At 51.3% G+C, this 17,249-nt stretch overlaps 1 protein-coding gene and 1 long non-coding RNA gene across 2 annotated transcripts in view; one reads left to right on the top strand and one right to left on the bottom strand.

The window, feature by feature from the left end:
• Positions 1 to 246: 246 nt before the first annotated feature.
• SEC61A1 (SEC61 translocon subunit alpha 1) lies at positions 247 to 8,665 on the bottom strand. The gene is made up of 12 exons (XM_069736306.1): positions 8,495 to 8,665; positions 4,138 to 4,205; positions 3,777 to 3,842; positions 3,506 to 3,584; positions 3,240 to 3,371; positions 2,809 to 2,918; positions 2,570 to 2,723; positions 2,313 to 2,473; positions 2,013 to 2,210; positions 1,706 to 1,897; positions 1,548 to 1,624; positions 247 to 885 (listed from the first exon to the last, which is right to left on the bottom strand). Exons 1-12 carry the CDS (start codon positions 8,499 to 8,501, stop codon positions 699 to 701), a joined length of 1,431 nt encoding a protein of 476 aa, XP_069592407.1. The 5' UTR covers positions 8,502 to 8,665; the 3' UTR covers positions 247 to 698.
• A 5,182-nt stretch (positions 8,666 to 13,847) lies between these two features.
• LOC138647093 (uncharacterized) overlaps positions 13,848 to 17,249 on the top strand; it is a 29,132-nt gene continuing 25,730 nt past the window's right edge. The window contains exon 1 of the long non-coding RNA XR_011314877.1: positions 13,848 to 14,288. This is a non-coding gene — a long non-coding RNA (uncharacterized lncRNA). The remainder of the gene's footprint in view (positions 14,289 to 17,249) is intronic.

Here is a 17,249-nt window from a genome sequence, read left to right as displayed (position 1 = left end):
TGCAGCGATCCGGATCGTTGTCGGTATCGCTGCAGCGTCGCTATGTGTGACGGGGCCTTTAGAGGAGCGCTGTGCAGGACTCTAGGATGAGCCGAACACGTCACTGCAGATCTCAGGACCTCACAGGGAAAGTTTTCCAATAAGTCTAGTTCCGATTTATGGCACAGAAATTACACACCCGAGTCCTATAAGCTGAGGGCCGAATGAAATAAGATCCAACATCTTGTTGATTAATAAATCTTGGAATGGTTTTCAAAGATTTTATTGAAAAAAAAAAAAAATAATAATGACTGATAATACCAATAACCGATACGCTCGGCTCCAAACTCTGTACAGATGCGATAACCGACTGGATGACGCGAGCCCTAAGGAAAGACTTTAGATTGATGTCGTGTTTGGATTCATGCTCATGACTTGAAAATTAAAAATGTGTTTTTTTGGGGGAAAAAAAAAAAAAGAAGTTCTTACACATTGTCCACACCTTTATAAAAATGGGCCAAAACTGGTAAAAAGAAAAAAACATAGCCGGGTGTCTGAGGACGTCACTGAACGGCCAGCGACTCGGTGATGTGTCTGACCCACTTGAGTCTCAGGAACACACGTAGAACGGAGTTTTCAGAGTCGCATGATCAGCTCACGTCTTGGGTCTTTAAAATGACCTCGTAAAAAGAAAAAAAAATATATATTTCTTGATGGTGTTAGAAGAGAAGGGCGCCCATGCTTCCGACCTCGCTCTGCTCCTTGACGAAGATCTCGAAGTACTGATAGATGATGGTGACGGCCAACAGGATACCAGTTCCAGAACCGATGGCACCGAGGAAGTCTGCGAGGACCGAGAGCGCGCCGATGCAAAGACCACCAAAGGCAGCAGCTGTGGGGATGTACCTAGGCGGAAGGAGGGAGAAAAATGTCAGATGAATCCAATGCCGGTCATTAAAGGAAAAGACAAAGCCCAGAATTGTATCGCACTAGTGTGATGTCTCCCACATTAAATCATGATGATATGGACGGCGACGTCCTGTACATCCATGACACAACTGAAGATTGGAGTAAACTTAAATGACCAACCAAAAATAAAATATGTTTAAACATAAATGCTGTATTGTTAATATTTTATTGCAAAAATGTTAATCGTGCATCAATAAATCATTTCTATTTTAACATTTTATTTACTTTCGGTCGTTTCCGTTTACTTCAATCTTCTTCAGTTGTGTAATTATCAATGCACTGTAGGAGATGGCAGAAGACCCTCAGTCACTTACGGGACCTCCGCTCCTCCCGTGTACAGATGACAAGGGCAGGTTGTATATAGTAAAGATATAAAGGGCCGAAGTTGTGACATCCATTACTGGCATCACTGCTGCAGTCATTTCTGGAGAGCACGGACCACCAAATAGGGGGCAATTTGTCAGTTTTATCTGTTGATCAGACATCAGCAAGTCTCACACATGGAACATGTTCACCATTACCGAGGCCCGTGCATGCGCAGTTGTCTCCCCAGTACATTGTGCTGGCACCACCCTCCATGATCGTACATGCTGTCTCACCTGTTTAGCTCGTGCACCATGGACGTCTCTCTGTGTCCTCTCATTACCATCTGTTGCTCTTTCAGCTGCTTTGCAACCTGCAGACAATATGGTGATCAATTAAACTGAGCATAAGAGGTGCTGCAGCAGCGCGTGGAGCTGCCAGGGCCAACACTTACGTCCTTTGCTGAGGAGCCAGATACTTCAATCCAGGTTTTTGAGAAAAAGGCGCAGGAACCAAGCATGAAGACGATGTAAACGACAGCATGAACCGGATCGTCCAGCACCGAACCAAACGACTCCGGCGGAGAGAGGTAATAACACAGTCCCCCGACGGGATAGGCTCGGGCAGGTCCTCCCGTGGAGGTGTCCTAAACACAAAGAGGAGACATTAGGACACTTGTATCCCCCACCTCTGATCTGTTCTCAGTCTGGCAGGGTGGGATAACTCATGTGCTTCGGATAGTCAGGTGTACGGATACTCACAGACCACGTCCCCAGGAGGTTGACAAGTAGGTTACCGCTGAAGCGAGCCGACAACATCTGGGAGATGACGTACAGGTTGGAGACCAAGGCCGACTGCAGGATGATGGGAATGTTGGAGGTGTAGAACAGCTTTATGGGGTACGTGTTGTACTGTCCACGGTACCGAGCGGACTTGATGGGGAGGTCCACTCTAAAGCCCTGACATAATGGAAGAATGGCGACGTGTATTAACAGGGTCATAAGGGTAACGTATCGATGAGTGCCCCCCACACTACAGGATCATCTTTTATATCTGCGCACCTGGAAGTATATAACCACAGCGAAGACAAAGATGGTGGCAATCAGATTCATGAGGTTGGGCAGATTTTGACGGTAAAAGGCTTCCCGGAGAGCGCGGACCTTATCGGTACGAGTGGCGAGCAGGTGGAACAAGGCGATGATGGCTCCCTCGAACTCTGTGCCTGCAATGCAGAAGAGACAGATTCACGTATCTGTGAATTTACTGTCAGTGATGCTCATCGCACGTATGCGGCCGCTGCGCTCATTTAGGCTCCTACCTCGCCCGGTGTTCACTGTGGTGGGGCTGAACGCTTTCCAGACGATGGTCTCGCAGATGTTCGTAGCAATGAAGAGAGAGATACCAGATCCCAGACCGTAGCCCTTCTGTAGCAGCTCATCCAAGAGTAAGACTATGAGACCGGCGACGAAGAGCTGGAGGCGAGGAATGAAATCTGGTCACTCCGAGGTAAGAGGGAACATACAGCAAATGTGTGCCGGGTCCTATACACTAAATTACCTGGATAGTGATGAGCAGACAGATGCCAGCACCCATCTCAGAGGGATCTCCGTACATGCCGGTCATGACGTATACGATGGCCTGACCGATGGTGATGATCATCCCAAACACTGGAAAAAGGAGAGGAACACTGGCAATTATTGCCCAGAAGGTGGCGGATTTATTCTACGTACTATGAATGTATACATCTCTCTGTTATGGGGAACTAAAAACACCACACGATACTAATCTGGGTCTATCAGTGGCCAATTCTAGAAGGGCCCATCAATCAATCTGGTGCCCGTCAGCTATTAGAAGGGACAGCATCTCTCACGCGGGCGGTGTGACCTCGTCGCTGCTATGTACCGCCACGGATCTAGAATAATGGCATAGGCCATAAAATGAATGAATCGGGGCAAACATTTTAAGAGACGGCTTTTTAGGGGTCTTACGTTTCTGTGCTCCGTTGAACAGGGCTCGATCTTTTGGTGTGTCTCCAACCTCAATGATCTTGGCACCGGCCAGGAGCTGCATAATGAGACCAGAGGTGACGATGGGGGAGATACCCAACTCCATCAAGGTTCCTGTAAATAAAATAACCTCAGAATCAGTGCAGGCCTCCTGTACATGCAGCACCAGTCATTCAGCACTTATGTGGGGGCAGAAATGCCATCAGTGAGGATTAGTTGCCGCACGGGACGCTGCGCTCTCATCTTACCTCTGTTGGAAGCCAGGATAACTCTCATCCAGTAGAAGGGATCTGCAGAGTCTGAAGACATGATACCAAAGAGGGGAATCTGAAAGGGAAAAGTGCAAAATTATTAAAAACAAAGGCCGCCATGTCCAGCAGAGATTACTGGAGCGCCAGAGCCCCTTCACTGAAGCCACACTGCAACTCAAGCAAATGCGCCCAGACTGCAGTACCAGACCCCACCAGAAGGGGACGGTCCGCCACAAGTCATGTCATAGCAGTGCCCTGCGGTGCTTACCTGGCAGCATACTAAGAAGATGAACAGGGTGATCGCCGTCCATAATACTTTCTCTTTAAATTGAATCTAGAGAAAAAAATAAATAAATAAATATATATATATATATATATATATATATATATATATATATATATATATATATATATATATATATATATATATATATATATATATATACATTTGTAGTAAATCTCGTGCGACGTGGCGCCTTGTTCTCGGCGTGGGACCCTCGATCCAGGTCTCTCCATCCCTAGGATGCGCATGCATAGGGGGGTCGACAAGCTGCACTGGTAATGATGGGTCTTGGAGCCCCCATTATATGCACATGTCGAACAGAATTCACACTGATTGTTTCGCTTACCTTTCTTTCTGGCTTTTGGATTTCTGGCAATATCGCACAGAACGGCTTAATTACTTCAAGAAATTTGACTGTTGAGAAAGACGAAAAAAATAAATAAATAAAAGTTATCACTGTGCAATAATTATTTCATTTTCTAATGCAATATCTGCTTTGGTTTCAAGATTAATTCCTCAGATACAAAGAGAAGATCTCGCACACTACTTCCTCTGTAGGGGCATAGGCCGCCGCGCATCCCCCTCCTCTCCGGCACAGGCCGCGTACCCCCTTCCCCTCCGGCACAGGCCGCGTACCCCCTTCCCCTCCGGCACAGGCCGCGTACCCCCTTCCCCTCCGGCACAGGCCGCGTACCCCCTTCCCCTCCGGCACAGGCCGCGTACCCCCTTCCCCTCCGGCACAGGCCGCGCATCCCCCTCCTCTCCGGCACAGGCCGCGCACTGACATGTTGACGTCACACTTCTGGTTTGGAATGATCCAACATTGGCAGACATGCCGCCTAAGGACTGACGGGCAACTCATGATATCAGGTTAAACCAGAGGATGAACATTGGCTGAAAACGCCACGCCGACTGTGGGGGGACCCATCAAATAGTTAAGAAGAGTGTCTCAACTTTCTTCTGACGGCAAATGCCGGGGGGAAAGAAGGATTGGGCATGATCAATTTCAATATGCCTGATCCTTAGTTTTCATGAGACACAAGCCATCTCGAGGGGTGTCAGCCGCAGCTTATTCCCGTGGAGCTGAGCTCGGCTGAACCTGGAGCAGCGCATATGACGAGGCTGAGAGTAGACGTCAGTCAGTGCAGGAGTTTGATGCTAAGTATTGTATAACCACCAGCACTGGGTGACGGCACATATTTCTGCATCGCCCTTACACGCAGGAAGGATCTGAGATCAGTGCACAGCGGCCTCTTCGACTGCGGGTCACACAGGCTGCTGATGTTTTCTACCCCATTCTGACCTTACTCTGTTGCTGGAATTGGCTCATAAGAAAAGCACCCTCCGGCCATGGTGTCTAGAAGAACTACTGGGGCATATGGACAACCCCTTTAAATTGGCCATAGATGAATCACTAGCAGACGGATGTTTCTTGCATCAGTCTGGACCTACAGAACCAGCGTGATGGATCATGTCCAGGAATACATGAGTGGCAGAGCACAAGGAATGATTGAGAAATGGACAATAACCCCTTCATTTTATAATGGCCGACATTCTGATGTAAAAATATAAAAATATAAATATATATATATATATATATATATATATATATATATATATATATATATATATATATATATATTCAGAATTTTTTTTTACATTTTGGGTGGAACCAAAAGATCTCCCAGTACTGCTTTTACTCCGTAGGCTAAAATAAGGGAACAGGCTCATATTACAACCTGCGAAGTGCGACCACAAGCTGTAAAAAGTCAGAACCAGAAGGAAGTTTGTGACTTACTTGTCACAGAACATTCCCGCCCCATTTACCTGCATCACACTGCGATGTACTGCGGAGAACTACAGCCGAGGCCATAAAGTAATGAACGACCGTCCAGTCTAAGTGTCTGCAGTCTCCCTACGTGATGGCGCATAATGCGCACACCATCATGATACCCGGTGCAGGTGGGCGGCCACGTGACCTCATCTTTGTGACTTGCAGCCTTGTGGTCACACGTTGTCCATTAACATTAAGAAATGAAGATGAATCTATACAGCAGGTGACTGCAAGTAAGCAAATCCCAAACATGCGCCCACCCGGGGAACTGCGACAGTGATTGATAAGCGCAGAGTTACTGAAGACTTTTCTTCTAGATCAGACGACTGATCGTACATGGCAACGGCTGCAATGAAAAGACGGGCGATAACCCCAAGAACGGGAAGGACCAACATTGGGGAAACCGGAGACTCTTCTCATGAACGCTGCAAAACATTGCAATATCCGTCTTCAGATTTACAATAAGGAGGAACCTGGGAGGGAGATTATACAGCGACCTGCGGGAGGCGAAGAAAGACTACACAGAAAAGGGCACAAAAGTGACTATCAGACAGTGTATAATATAGTCTACAGCTGCCACTAATAAATACACACCCATGTATATATAGCATTAATACTAGAAGTCAGGGAGTTGGTTCAAAACCAGTAACATAGTAACATAGTTAGTAAGGCTGAAAAAAGACATTTGTCCATCCAGTTCAGCCTATATTCCATCATAATAAATACCCAGATCTACGTCCTTCTACAGCAGTGTTCCCCAACTCCAGTCCTCAAGGCCCACCAACAGGTCATGTTTTCAGGATTTCCTTAGTATTGCACAGGTGATGGAATTATCGCCTGTGCTGGTGATGCAATTATCACCTGGCAATACTAAGGAAATCCTGAAAACATGACCTGTTGGTGGGCCTTGAGGACTGGAGTTGGGGAACACTGTTCTACAGAACCTAATAATTGTATGATACAATATTGTTCTGCTCCAGGAAGACATCCAGGCCTCTCTTGAACCCCTCGACTGAGTTCGCCATCACCACCTCCTCAGGCAAGCAATTCCAGATTCTCACTGCCCTAACAGTAAAGAATCCTCTTCTATGTTGGTGGAAAAACCTTCTCTCCTCCAGACGCAAAGAATGCCCCCTTATGCCCGTCACCTTCCTTGGTATAAACAGATCCTCAGCGAGATATTTGTATTGTCCCCTTATATACTTATACATGGTTATTAGATCGCCCCTCAGTCGTCTTTTTTCTAGACTAAATAATCCTAATTTCGCTAATCTATCTGGGTATTGTAGTTCTCCCATCCCCTTTATTAATTTTGTTGCCCTCCTTTGTACTCTCTCTAGTTCCATTATATCCTTCCTGAGCACCGGTGCCCAAAACTGGACACAGTACTCCATGTGCGGTCTAACTAGGGATTTGTACAGAGGCAGTATAATGCTCTCATCATGTGTATCCAGACCTCTTTTAATGCACCCCATGATCCTGTTTGCCTTGGCAGCTGCTGCCTGGCACTGGCTGCTCCAGGTAAGTTTATCATTAACTAGGATCCCCAAGTCCTTCTCCCTGTCAGATTTACCCAGTGGTTTCCCATTCAGTGTGTAATGGTGATATTGATTCCTTCTTCCCATGTGTATAACCTTACATTTATCATTGTTAAACCTCATCTGCCACCTTTCAGCCCAAGTTTCCAACTTATCCAGATCCATCTGTAGCAGAATACTATCTTCTCTTGTATTAACTGCTTTACATAGTTTTGTATCATCTGCAAATATCGATATTTTACTGTGTAAACCTTCTACCAGATCATTAATGAATATGTTGAAGAGAACAGGTCCCAATACTGACCCCTGCGGTACCCCACTGGTCACAGCGACCCAGTTAGAGACTATACCATTTATAACCACCCTCTGCTTTCTATCACTAAGCCAGTTACTAACCCATTTACACACATTTTCCCCCAGACCAAGCATTCTCATTTAGTAATAACTCCCACGTCCTATTCACCGCTCCTCATCTTTTTTTGGAATATTAACTGATGAAAAGGTTTATAACAATATTGGAATGATCATTTATTGTAATCAATTCATGTATATAACTACACACATCTATATAATAGCACACACACACGTATAGTATATAACAGACCTGGGCAAATTATGGCCCGCGGGACTCATCCGGCCCTCTGTGTATGGGGCAGTATAGTATACATGGAGCATCTTGGGCTTCTGACTGTGATTATGTGTCATATTATACAGCAGTATTCACAGTATGGAGCTTCCTGTATATATATATATATATATATATATATATATATACACATATACATACACATATATATGTGGCACACCAATACATGGTATACAGAATATATACATATATATTACATATACACACACGTATAATAGTGCATCTCCTGTGTGCGTCTATATATATTTTTTTATACAAATACATGTCACACAACAGATACTATATATATATATATATATATATATATATATATATATACACACAGTATATGGGGCAGTGTAATATCTCATTCTGGGCGTGTGAGTGTGAAATATAGGTCATCAGATTTTATTATATATATAAATAACATTTGTATTACAATTATATGTGACTATTCTATAGATATATAGGAATATAACAGGCTGTATATATCCACACATAGCTTCCTGTCTGTATACACGGTATATAGCACATATGTGTGTAGCATAATATACAGAGGCTATATCCTGTACTATGTGTATATATATATGTATGTATATATATATATATATATATATATATATATATATATATGTATATGGCGTCTGTGGCCCCAGCAGTCTCGGTCCCTCCCTGCTCCTCCTCGTCCGGTGCGGCGGATACTCACTGCCCATGGCGGCTGTGCTCGGGCCCGCGGTGCTCGCTCTCTCCTTCCTCGGACGGACTGACTGTCCGCCGCTGCTCTCAGCCCAGAAGAAGCTCGCTAGACACGTCACCGCACACCGCTCACCACACGTCAGTCACCGGAAGAGAGAGAGCCCGGACACTTCCGCTTCCTGCCACGCTCAGCGGCATTCCACAGCCGGAGGCCATGGCGGCCATCTTCACTGCTGGCAGGCGAACCTCTGACTTGAGACAAATCTCACACCCGAGGAGACAGACGAATAATTCACTGCTTTATAGTAGATGAAGGAGAAGGTCTGAGCTGGGAATACGGTGAATTGAGATATTAACACCGTCCTGAAGGCCGCAGGCGAGTATCACGGGCCAGTTTCCAAGATGGCAGCCTGAGCCAGTGACGTCATTTCCGTTCCAGGGTCGGGAAAGCGCTGACTAGCGCTCGTCTGATTGGTTGGTTGGGAGTCGTCATCGTCCTGGAGGGAAGCGGCCATTTTGGGTTTGGGCAAAACATAACACGTCTGTGCATTTTGGCTTTGGGTTGTGGGTGGGCTGGTGTCTAGGAGGGGCCATGGGGGAGCTGGTATCTAGGAGGGGCTATGGGGGTGCTGGTGTCTAGGAGGGGCCATGGGGGTGCTGGTGTCTAGGAGGGGCCATGGGGAGCTGATATCTAGGAGGGGCTATGGGGGAAACTGGTGTCTAGGAAGGGCTATGGGGGGAGCTGGTATCTAGGAGGGGCTATGGGGGAAACTGGTGTCTAGGAAGGGCTATGGGGGGAGCTGGTATCTAGGAGGGGCCATGGGGAGCTGATATCTAGGAGGGGCTATGGGGGGAGCTGGTATCTAGGAGGGGCTATGGGGGAAACTGGTGTCTAGGAAGGGCTATGGGGGGAGCTGGTATCTAGGAGGGGCTATGGGGGGCGCTGGTGTCTAGGAGGGGCTATGGGGGGCGCTGGTGTCTAGGAGGGGCCATGGGGAGCTGATATCTAGGAGGGGCTATGGGGGGAGCTGGTATCTAGGAGGGGCTATGGGGGTGCTGGTATCTAGGAGGGGCCATGGGGGAGCTGGTGTCTAGGAGGGGCTATGGGGGGAGCTGGTATCTAGGAGGGGCCATGGGGGTGCTGGTGTCTAGGAGGGGCCATGGGGAGCTGGTATCTAGGAGGGGCCATGGGGGAAACGGGTGTCTAGGAAGGGCTATGGGGGGAGCTGGTATCTAGGAGGGGCTATGGGGGGCGCTGGTGTCTAGGAGGGGCTATGGGGGGCGCTGGTGTCTAGGAGGGGCCATGGGGAGCTGATATCTAGGAGGGGCTATGGGGGGAGCTGGTATCTAGGAGGGGCCATGGGGAGCTGATATCTAGGAGGGGCTATGGGGGGAGCTGGTATCTAGGAGGGGCCATGGGGAGCTGGTGTCTAGGAGGGGCCATGGGGAGCTGGTGTCTAGGAGGGGCTATGGGGGGAGCTGGTGTCTAGGAGGGGCTATGGGGGGAGCTGGTGTCTAGGAGGGGCCATGGGGAGCTGGTGTCTAGGAGGGGCTATGGGGGGAGCTGGTGTCTAGGAGGGGCCATGGGGAGCTGGTATCTAGGAGGGGCTATGGGGGAGCTGGTGTCTAGGAGGGGCCATGGGGGGAGCTGGTGTCTAGGAGGGGCCATGGGGGAGCTGGTGTCTAGGAGGGGCCATGGGGGGAGCTGGTATCTAGGAGGGGCTATGGGGGAGCTGGTGTCTAGGAGGGGCCATGGGGGGAGCTGGTATCTAGGAGGGGCCATGGGGGGAGCTGGTGTCTAGGAGGGGCCATGGGGGGAGCTGGTGTCTAGGAGGGGCTATGGGGGGAGCTGGTATCTAGGAGGGGCCATGAGGGAGCTGGTGTCTAGGAGGGGCCATGGGGGTGCTGGTGTCTAGGAGGGGCCATGGGGAGCTGGTGTCTAGGAGGGGCTATGGGGGGAGCTGGTGTCTAGGAGGGGCTATGGGGGGAGCTGGTGTCTAGGAGGGGCCATGGGGAGCTGGTATCTAGGAGGGGCTATGGGGGGAGCTGGTGTCTAGGAGGGGCCATGGGGGGAGCTGGTATCTAGGAGGGGCCATGGGGGGAGCTGGTGTCTAGGAGGGGCCATGGGGGGAGCTGGTGTCTAGGAGGGGCCATGGGGGGAGCTGGTATCTAGGAGGGGCCATGAGGGAGCTGGTGTCTAGGAGGGGCCATGGGGGGAGCTGGTGTCTAGGAGGGGCTATGGGGGGAGCTGGTATCTAGGAGGGGCCATGGGGGGAGCTGGTGTCTAGGAGGGGCCATGGGGGGAGCTGGTATCTAGGAGGGGCCATGGGGGGAGCTGGAGCTGGTGTCTAGGAGGGGCTATGGGGGGAGCTGGTATCTAGGAGGGGCCATGGGGGGAGCTGGTGTCTAGGAGGGGCTATGGGGGGAGCTGGTGTCTAGGAGGGGCTATGGGGGGAGCTGGTGTCTAGGAGGGACTATGGGGGGAGCTGGTGTCTAGGAGGGGCCATGGGGGGAGCTGGTATCTAGGAGGGGCCATGGGGGGAGCTGGTGTCTAGGAGGGGCCATGGGGGTAGCTGGTATCTAGGAGGGGCCATGGGGGGAGCTGGTGTCTAGGAGGGGCCATGAGGGAGCTGGTGTCTAGGAGGGGCCATGGGGAGCTGGTGTCTAGGAGGGGCTATGGGGGGAGCTGGTATCTAGGAGGGGCCATGGGGGAGCTGGTGTCTAGGAGGGGCCATGGGGGGAGCTGGTGTCTAGGAGGGGCCATGGGGGGAGCTGGTGTCTAGGAGGGGCTATGGGGGGAGCTGGTGTCTAGGAGGGGCCATGGGGGGAGCTGGTATCTAGGAGAGGCCGTGAGGGGAGCTGGTGTCTAGGAGGGGCCATGGGGGAGCTGGTGTCTAGGAGGGGCCATGGGGAGCTGGTGTCTAGGAGGGGCTATGGGGGAGCTGGTATCTAGGAGGGGCCATGGGGGAGCTGGTGTCTAGGAGGGGCCATGGGGGAAGCTGGTATCTAGGAGGGGCCATGGGGGAGCTGGTGTCTAGGAGGGGCCATGGGGGAAGCTGGTATCCAGGAGGGGCCATGGGGGGAGCTGGTGTCTAGGAGGGGCTATGGGGGGAGCTGGTGTCTAGGAGGGGCCATGGGGGGAGCTGGTATCTAGGAGGGGCCATGGGGGGAGCTGGTGTCTAGGAGGGGCCATGGGGAGCTGGTGTCTAGGAGGGGCTATGGGGGGAGCTGGTATCTAGGAGGGGCCATGGGGGAGCTGGTGTCTAGGAGGGGCCATGGGGGAAGCTGGTATCTAGGAGGGGCCATGGGGGGATCTGGTGTCTAGGAGGGGCTATGGGGGGAGCTGGTGTCTAGGAGGGGCCATGGGGGGAGCTGGTATCTAGGAGGGGCCATGGGGGGAGCTGGTATCTAGGAGGGGCCATGGGGGGAGCTGGTGTCTAGGAGGGGCCATGGGGGAGCTGCAGTCTAGGAGGGGCCATGGGGAGCTGGTATCTAGGAGGGGCCATGGGGGGAGCTGGTGTCTAGGAGGGGCCATGGGGGGAGCTGGTATCTAGGAGGGGCCATGGGGGGAGCTGGTGTCTAGGAGGGGCTATGGGGGGAGCTGGTGTCTAGGAGGGGCTATGGGGGGTGCTGGTGTCTAGGAGGGGCCATGGGGGGAGCTGGTATCTAGGAGGGGCCATGGGGGGAGCTGGTATCTAGGAGGGGCCATGGGGGGAGCTGGTGTCTAGGAGGGGCCATGGGGAGCTGGTATCTAGGAGGGGCTATGGGGGGAGCTGGTGTCTAGGAGGGGCTATGGGGGGAGCTGGTGTCTAGGAGGGGCTATGGGGGGTGCTGGTGTCTAGGAGGGGCCATGGGGGGAGCTGGTATCTAGGAGGGGCCATGGGGGAGCTGGTGTCTAGGATGGGCCATGGGGGGAGCTGGTGTCTAGGAGGGGCCATGGGGGGAGCTGGTGTCTAGGAGGGGCCATGGGGGGAGCTGGTGTCTAGGAGGGGCCATGGGGAGCTGGTATCTAGGAGGGGCTATGGGGGGAGCTGGTGTCTAGGAGGGGCTATGGGGGGAGCTGGTGTCTAGGAGGGGCTATGGGGGGAGCTGGTGTCTAGGAGGGGCTATGGGGGGTGCTGGTGTCTAGGAGGGGCCATGGGGGGAGCTGGTATCTAGGAGGGGCCATGGGGGAGCTGGTGTCTAGGAGGGGCCATGGGGGGAGCTGGTGTCTAGGAGGGGCTATGGGGGGAGCTGGTGTCTAGGAGGGGCCATGGGGGGAGCTGGTATCTAGGAGGGGCCATGGGGGGAGCTGGTGTCTAGGAGGGGCTATGGGGGGAGCTGGTGTCTAGGAGGGGCTATGGGGGGAGCTGGTGTCTAGGAGAGGACATGGGGGGAGCTGGTGTCTAGGAGGGGACATGGGGAGCTGGTGTCTAGGAGGGGCCATGGGGGGAACTGGTATCTAGGAGGGGCTATGGGGGGGCGCTGGTGTCTAGAATGGGACATGGGGGGGAGCTGGTGTCTAGGAGGGGCTATGGGGGGGTGCTGGTGTCTAGAAGGGGACATGGGGGGAGCTGGTGTCCAGGAGGGGCCATGGGGGAGCTGGTGTCTAGGAGGGGCTATGGGGGCGCTGGTGTCTAGGAGGGGCCATGGGGGAGCTGGTGTCTAGGAGGGGCTATCGGGGGCGCTGGTGTCTAGGAGGGGCTATGGGGGGCGCTGGTGTCTAGGAGGGGCTATGGGGGGAGCTGGTGTCTAGGAGGGGCCATGGGGAGTTGATATCTAGGAGGGGCTATGGGGGGAACTGGTGTCTAGGAGGGGCCATGGGGGAGCTGATATCTAGGAGGGGCTATGGGGGGAGCCGGTGTCTAGGAGGGGCCATGGGGAGCTGATATCTAGGAGGGGCTATGGGGGGCACTGGTGTCTAGGAGGGGCCATGGGGAGCTGATTTCTAGGAGGGGCTATGGGGGGCGCTGGTGTCTAGGAGGGGCCATGGGGAGCTGATATCTAGGAGGGGCTATGGGGGGAACTGGTGTCTAGGAGGGGCCATGGGGAGCTGATATCTAGGAGGGGCTATGGGGGGAGCCGATGTCTAGAAGGGGCCATGGGGAGCTGATATCTAGGAGGGGCTATGGGGGGCGCTGGTGTCTAGGAGGGGCCATGGGGAGCTGATATCTAGGAGGGGCTATGGGGGGAGCCGATGTCTAGGAGGGGCCATGGGGAGCTGATATCTAGGAGGGGCTATGGGGGGCGCTGGTGTCTAGGAGGGGCCATGGGGAGCTGATATCTAGGAGGGGCTATGGGGGGAGCCGATGTCTAGGAGGGGCCATGGGGAGCTGATATCTAGGAGGGGCTATGGGGGGCGCTGGTGTCTAGGAGGGGCCATGGGGAGCGCTGGTGTGAGGAAAGCCTCCATAGGTTGCAAATCCATGACTTCTACTCCGAGCGGTAAATATTTTGGTGCAGATTGAAATACAACGTATCAACCAAGCAGGAAAACCCCCCCAAAAAACTGACAAAATCAAGGAAAGTAATCTTAAATGTCCGGGTGTTCCACGTTTAACTCTGCTGTGAGGTTCTAAGAGGAGATCGTGCAGGAGCAAGGAGCCGGCTGTCATAGTTTATTACCGTCTCTACCTTCCTGATCGCTGTATACCCGCACCGAACAAGCTGTGTATACAGCTCTGGACCGCGTGATCGTGTGATCGCTGAGTGTAAGGAGAGAGGTGCGTTCTCGGAGAAACAATCAGCTCTGCTATGGAGCCAGGAGGCTGAATTTCCGCTGACACTGCGTCTAACATACCAGTCCCAGTTACAGGGGAAATAAGGTAAAAAAAAGCATTTAAATGTTACAATGTGAAATAAATGAAAATAATATAAAAAATAAGATGCTGCTGATCCAAATCACTGTTACTAGCTCTGCCCCCTGTCAAAAACCATGTCCGATTTTTAAAAAAATATTTTTTTACAGAAAAGGGAACACATTTTAAAATGTATTTCAGTAGTTAGAATTAAAAAAAAAAAAAAAAGACAAGTAGGCGTTTCGTTTACTTTCCACTTATTTTGGTCCAAATGACGTGAGTAACGCCATGGATGTTGTCTATGTGGACTTGGTGCATAAAATGAGAGTAATGGGACCAGAGGAAGATTTATATAACTGGAGTAACCGCTTACAGACCAGTCGGCTTCATGTCGGCCCAGTGTCCCCGGTTGTACTAGATAAACCAGTAAGGTAAATCACTAAGGGACACTGTATGTCAGTAAGGCTGAGGTCACATCGGCGTATGAAGAATTGTCCAAGTTTCATCCAGAAAACGCTGACCATTTGTTTTCAATTGTTGTCCATATGCAATATTTTTTTTTTTAGAAATCAGCGGATATTGAAATCTTACAATACGAAATGCAGTTTCCTATGTTAAAGAACTGCAAAAATCAGATGGACAGCAGGGGCTCAGCGATTTTTACAGTGAAGCATGGTGGGGGCTCAGTGATGCCTACAGTGAAGAATGGTGGGGGCTCAGTGATCTATACAGTAAAGCATGGTGGGGGCTCAGCGATGTTTACAGTGAAGAATGGTGGGGGCTCAGTGATGTCTACAGTGAAGTATAGAGGGGGCTCAGTGATGTTTACAGTGAAGCATGGTGGGGGCTCAGCGATGTTTACAGTGAAGTATGGAGGGGGCTCAGCAATGTTTACAGTGAAGCATGGTGGGGGCTCAGTGATGTTTACAGTGAAGCATGGGGGGGGCTCAACGATGTTTACAGTGAAGCATGGTGGAGGCTCAGTGATGCCTACAGTGAAGTACAGAGGGGGCTCAGTGATGTTTACAGTGAAGTATGGTGGGGGCTCGATGATGTTTACAGTGAATCATGTTAGGGGGCTCAGTGATGTTTACAGTAAAGCATGGTGAGGGCTCAGTGATGTTTACAGTGAAGCATGGTGGGGGCTCAGTGATGTTTACAGTGAAGCATGGGGGGGCTCAGCAATGTTTACAGTGAAGCATGGGGGGGGCTCAGTGATGTCTACATTGAAGTATAGAGGGGGCTCAGTGATGTTTACAGTGAAGCATGGTGGGGGCTCAGCGATGTTTACAGTGAAGAATGGTGGGGGCTCAGTGATGTCTACATTGAAGTATAGAGGGGGCTCAGTGATGTTTACAGTGAAGCATGGTGGGGGCTCAGCGATGTTTACAGTGAAGCATGGTGGGGGCTCAGTGATGTTTACAGTGAAGCATGGGGGGGGCTCAGCGATGTTTACAGTGAAGCATGGTGGGGGCTCAGTGATGCCTACAGTGAAGTACAGAGGGGGCTCAGTGATGTTTACAGTGAAGTATGGTGGGGGCTCGATGATGTTTACAGTGAAGCATGTTAGGGGGCTCAGTGATGTTTACAGTAAAGCATGGTGAGGGCTCAGTGATGTTTACAGTGAAGCATGATGGGGGCTCAATGATGTTTACAGTGAAGTATGTTAGGGGGCTCAGTGATAACAGTGAAGCATGATGGGGGCTCAGTGATGTTTACAGTGAAGCATGATGGGGGCTCAATGATGTTTACAGTGGGGCTCAGTGATGTTTACAGTGAAGTATGGAGGGGGCTCAGTGATGCCTACAGTGAAGCATGGTGGGGGCTCAATGATGTTTACAGTGAAGCATGGTGGGGGCTCAGTGATGTTTACAGTGAAGCATGGTGGGGGCTCAGCGATATTTACAGTGAAAAATGGTGGGGGCTCAGTGATGCCTACAGTGAAGCATGGTGGGGGCTCAATGATGTTTACAGTGAAGCATGGTGGGGGCTCAGTGATGTTTACAGTGAAGCATGGTGGGGGCTCAGTGATGTTTACCGTGAAGCATGGTGGGGGATCAGTGATGTTTACAGTGAAGCATGGTGGGGGCTCAGTGATGTTTACAGTGAAGCATGGTGGGGGCTCAGCGATGTTTACAATGAAGCATGGTAGGGGCTCAATGATGTTTACAGTGAAATGTTAGGGGGCTCAGTGATGTTTACAGTGAAACATGGTAGGGGCTCAGTGATGTTTACAGTGAAGTATGGTGGGGGCTCAGTGATGTTTACAGTGAAGCATGTTACGGGGCTCAGTGATGTTTACGGTGAAGCATGGTGGGGCTCAATGATGTTTACAGTGAAGTATGGAGGGGGCTCAGGGATGCCTACAGTGAAGCATGGTGGGCGCTCAGTGATGTTTAGAGTGAAGCTTGTTGGGGGGCTCAGTGATGTTTATAGTGAAGCATGGTGGGGGCTCAGTGATGTTTACAGTGAAGTATGAAGGGGGCTCAGTGATGCCTACAGTGAAGCATGGTGGGGGCTCAGTAATGTTTACAGTGAAGCTTGTTGGGGGGCTCAGTGATGTTTACAGTGAAGCATGGTGGGGGCTCAATGATGTTTACAGTGAAGCATGGTGGGGGCTCAGCGATGTTTACAGTGAAGTATGGAGGGGGCTCAGTGATGTCTACAGTGAAGCATGGTGGGGGCTCAATGATGTTTACAGTGAAGCCTGGTGGGGACTCAATGATGTTTACAGTGAAGTATGTTAAGGGGCTCACTGATGTTTACAGTGAAGCATGGTGGGGGCTCAGTGATGCTTACAGTGAAGTATTGTGGGGGCTCAATGATGTTTACAGTGAAGTATGTTAGGGAGCTCAGTGATGTTTATAGTGAAGCATGGTGGGGCTCAGTGATGTTTACAGTGAAGTGTGGAGGGGGCTCAGTGATGCCTACAGTGAAGCATGGTGGGGGCTCAATGATGTTTACAGTGAAGCATGGTGGGGGCTCAGT

The sequence above is a fragment of the Ranitomeya imitator genome, chromosome 8, assembly GCF_032444005.1.
Source record: "Ranitomeya imitator isolate aRanImi1 chromosome 8, aRanImi1.pri, whole genome shotgun sequence".
NCBI classification, from domain to species: Eukaryota; Metazoa; Chordata; class Amphibia; order Anura; family Dendrobatidae; genus Ranitomeya; species Ranitomeya imitator.
This window is presented reverse-complemented; position numbering and strand designations above follow the sequence as displayed.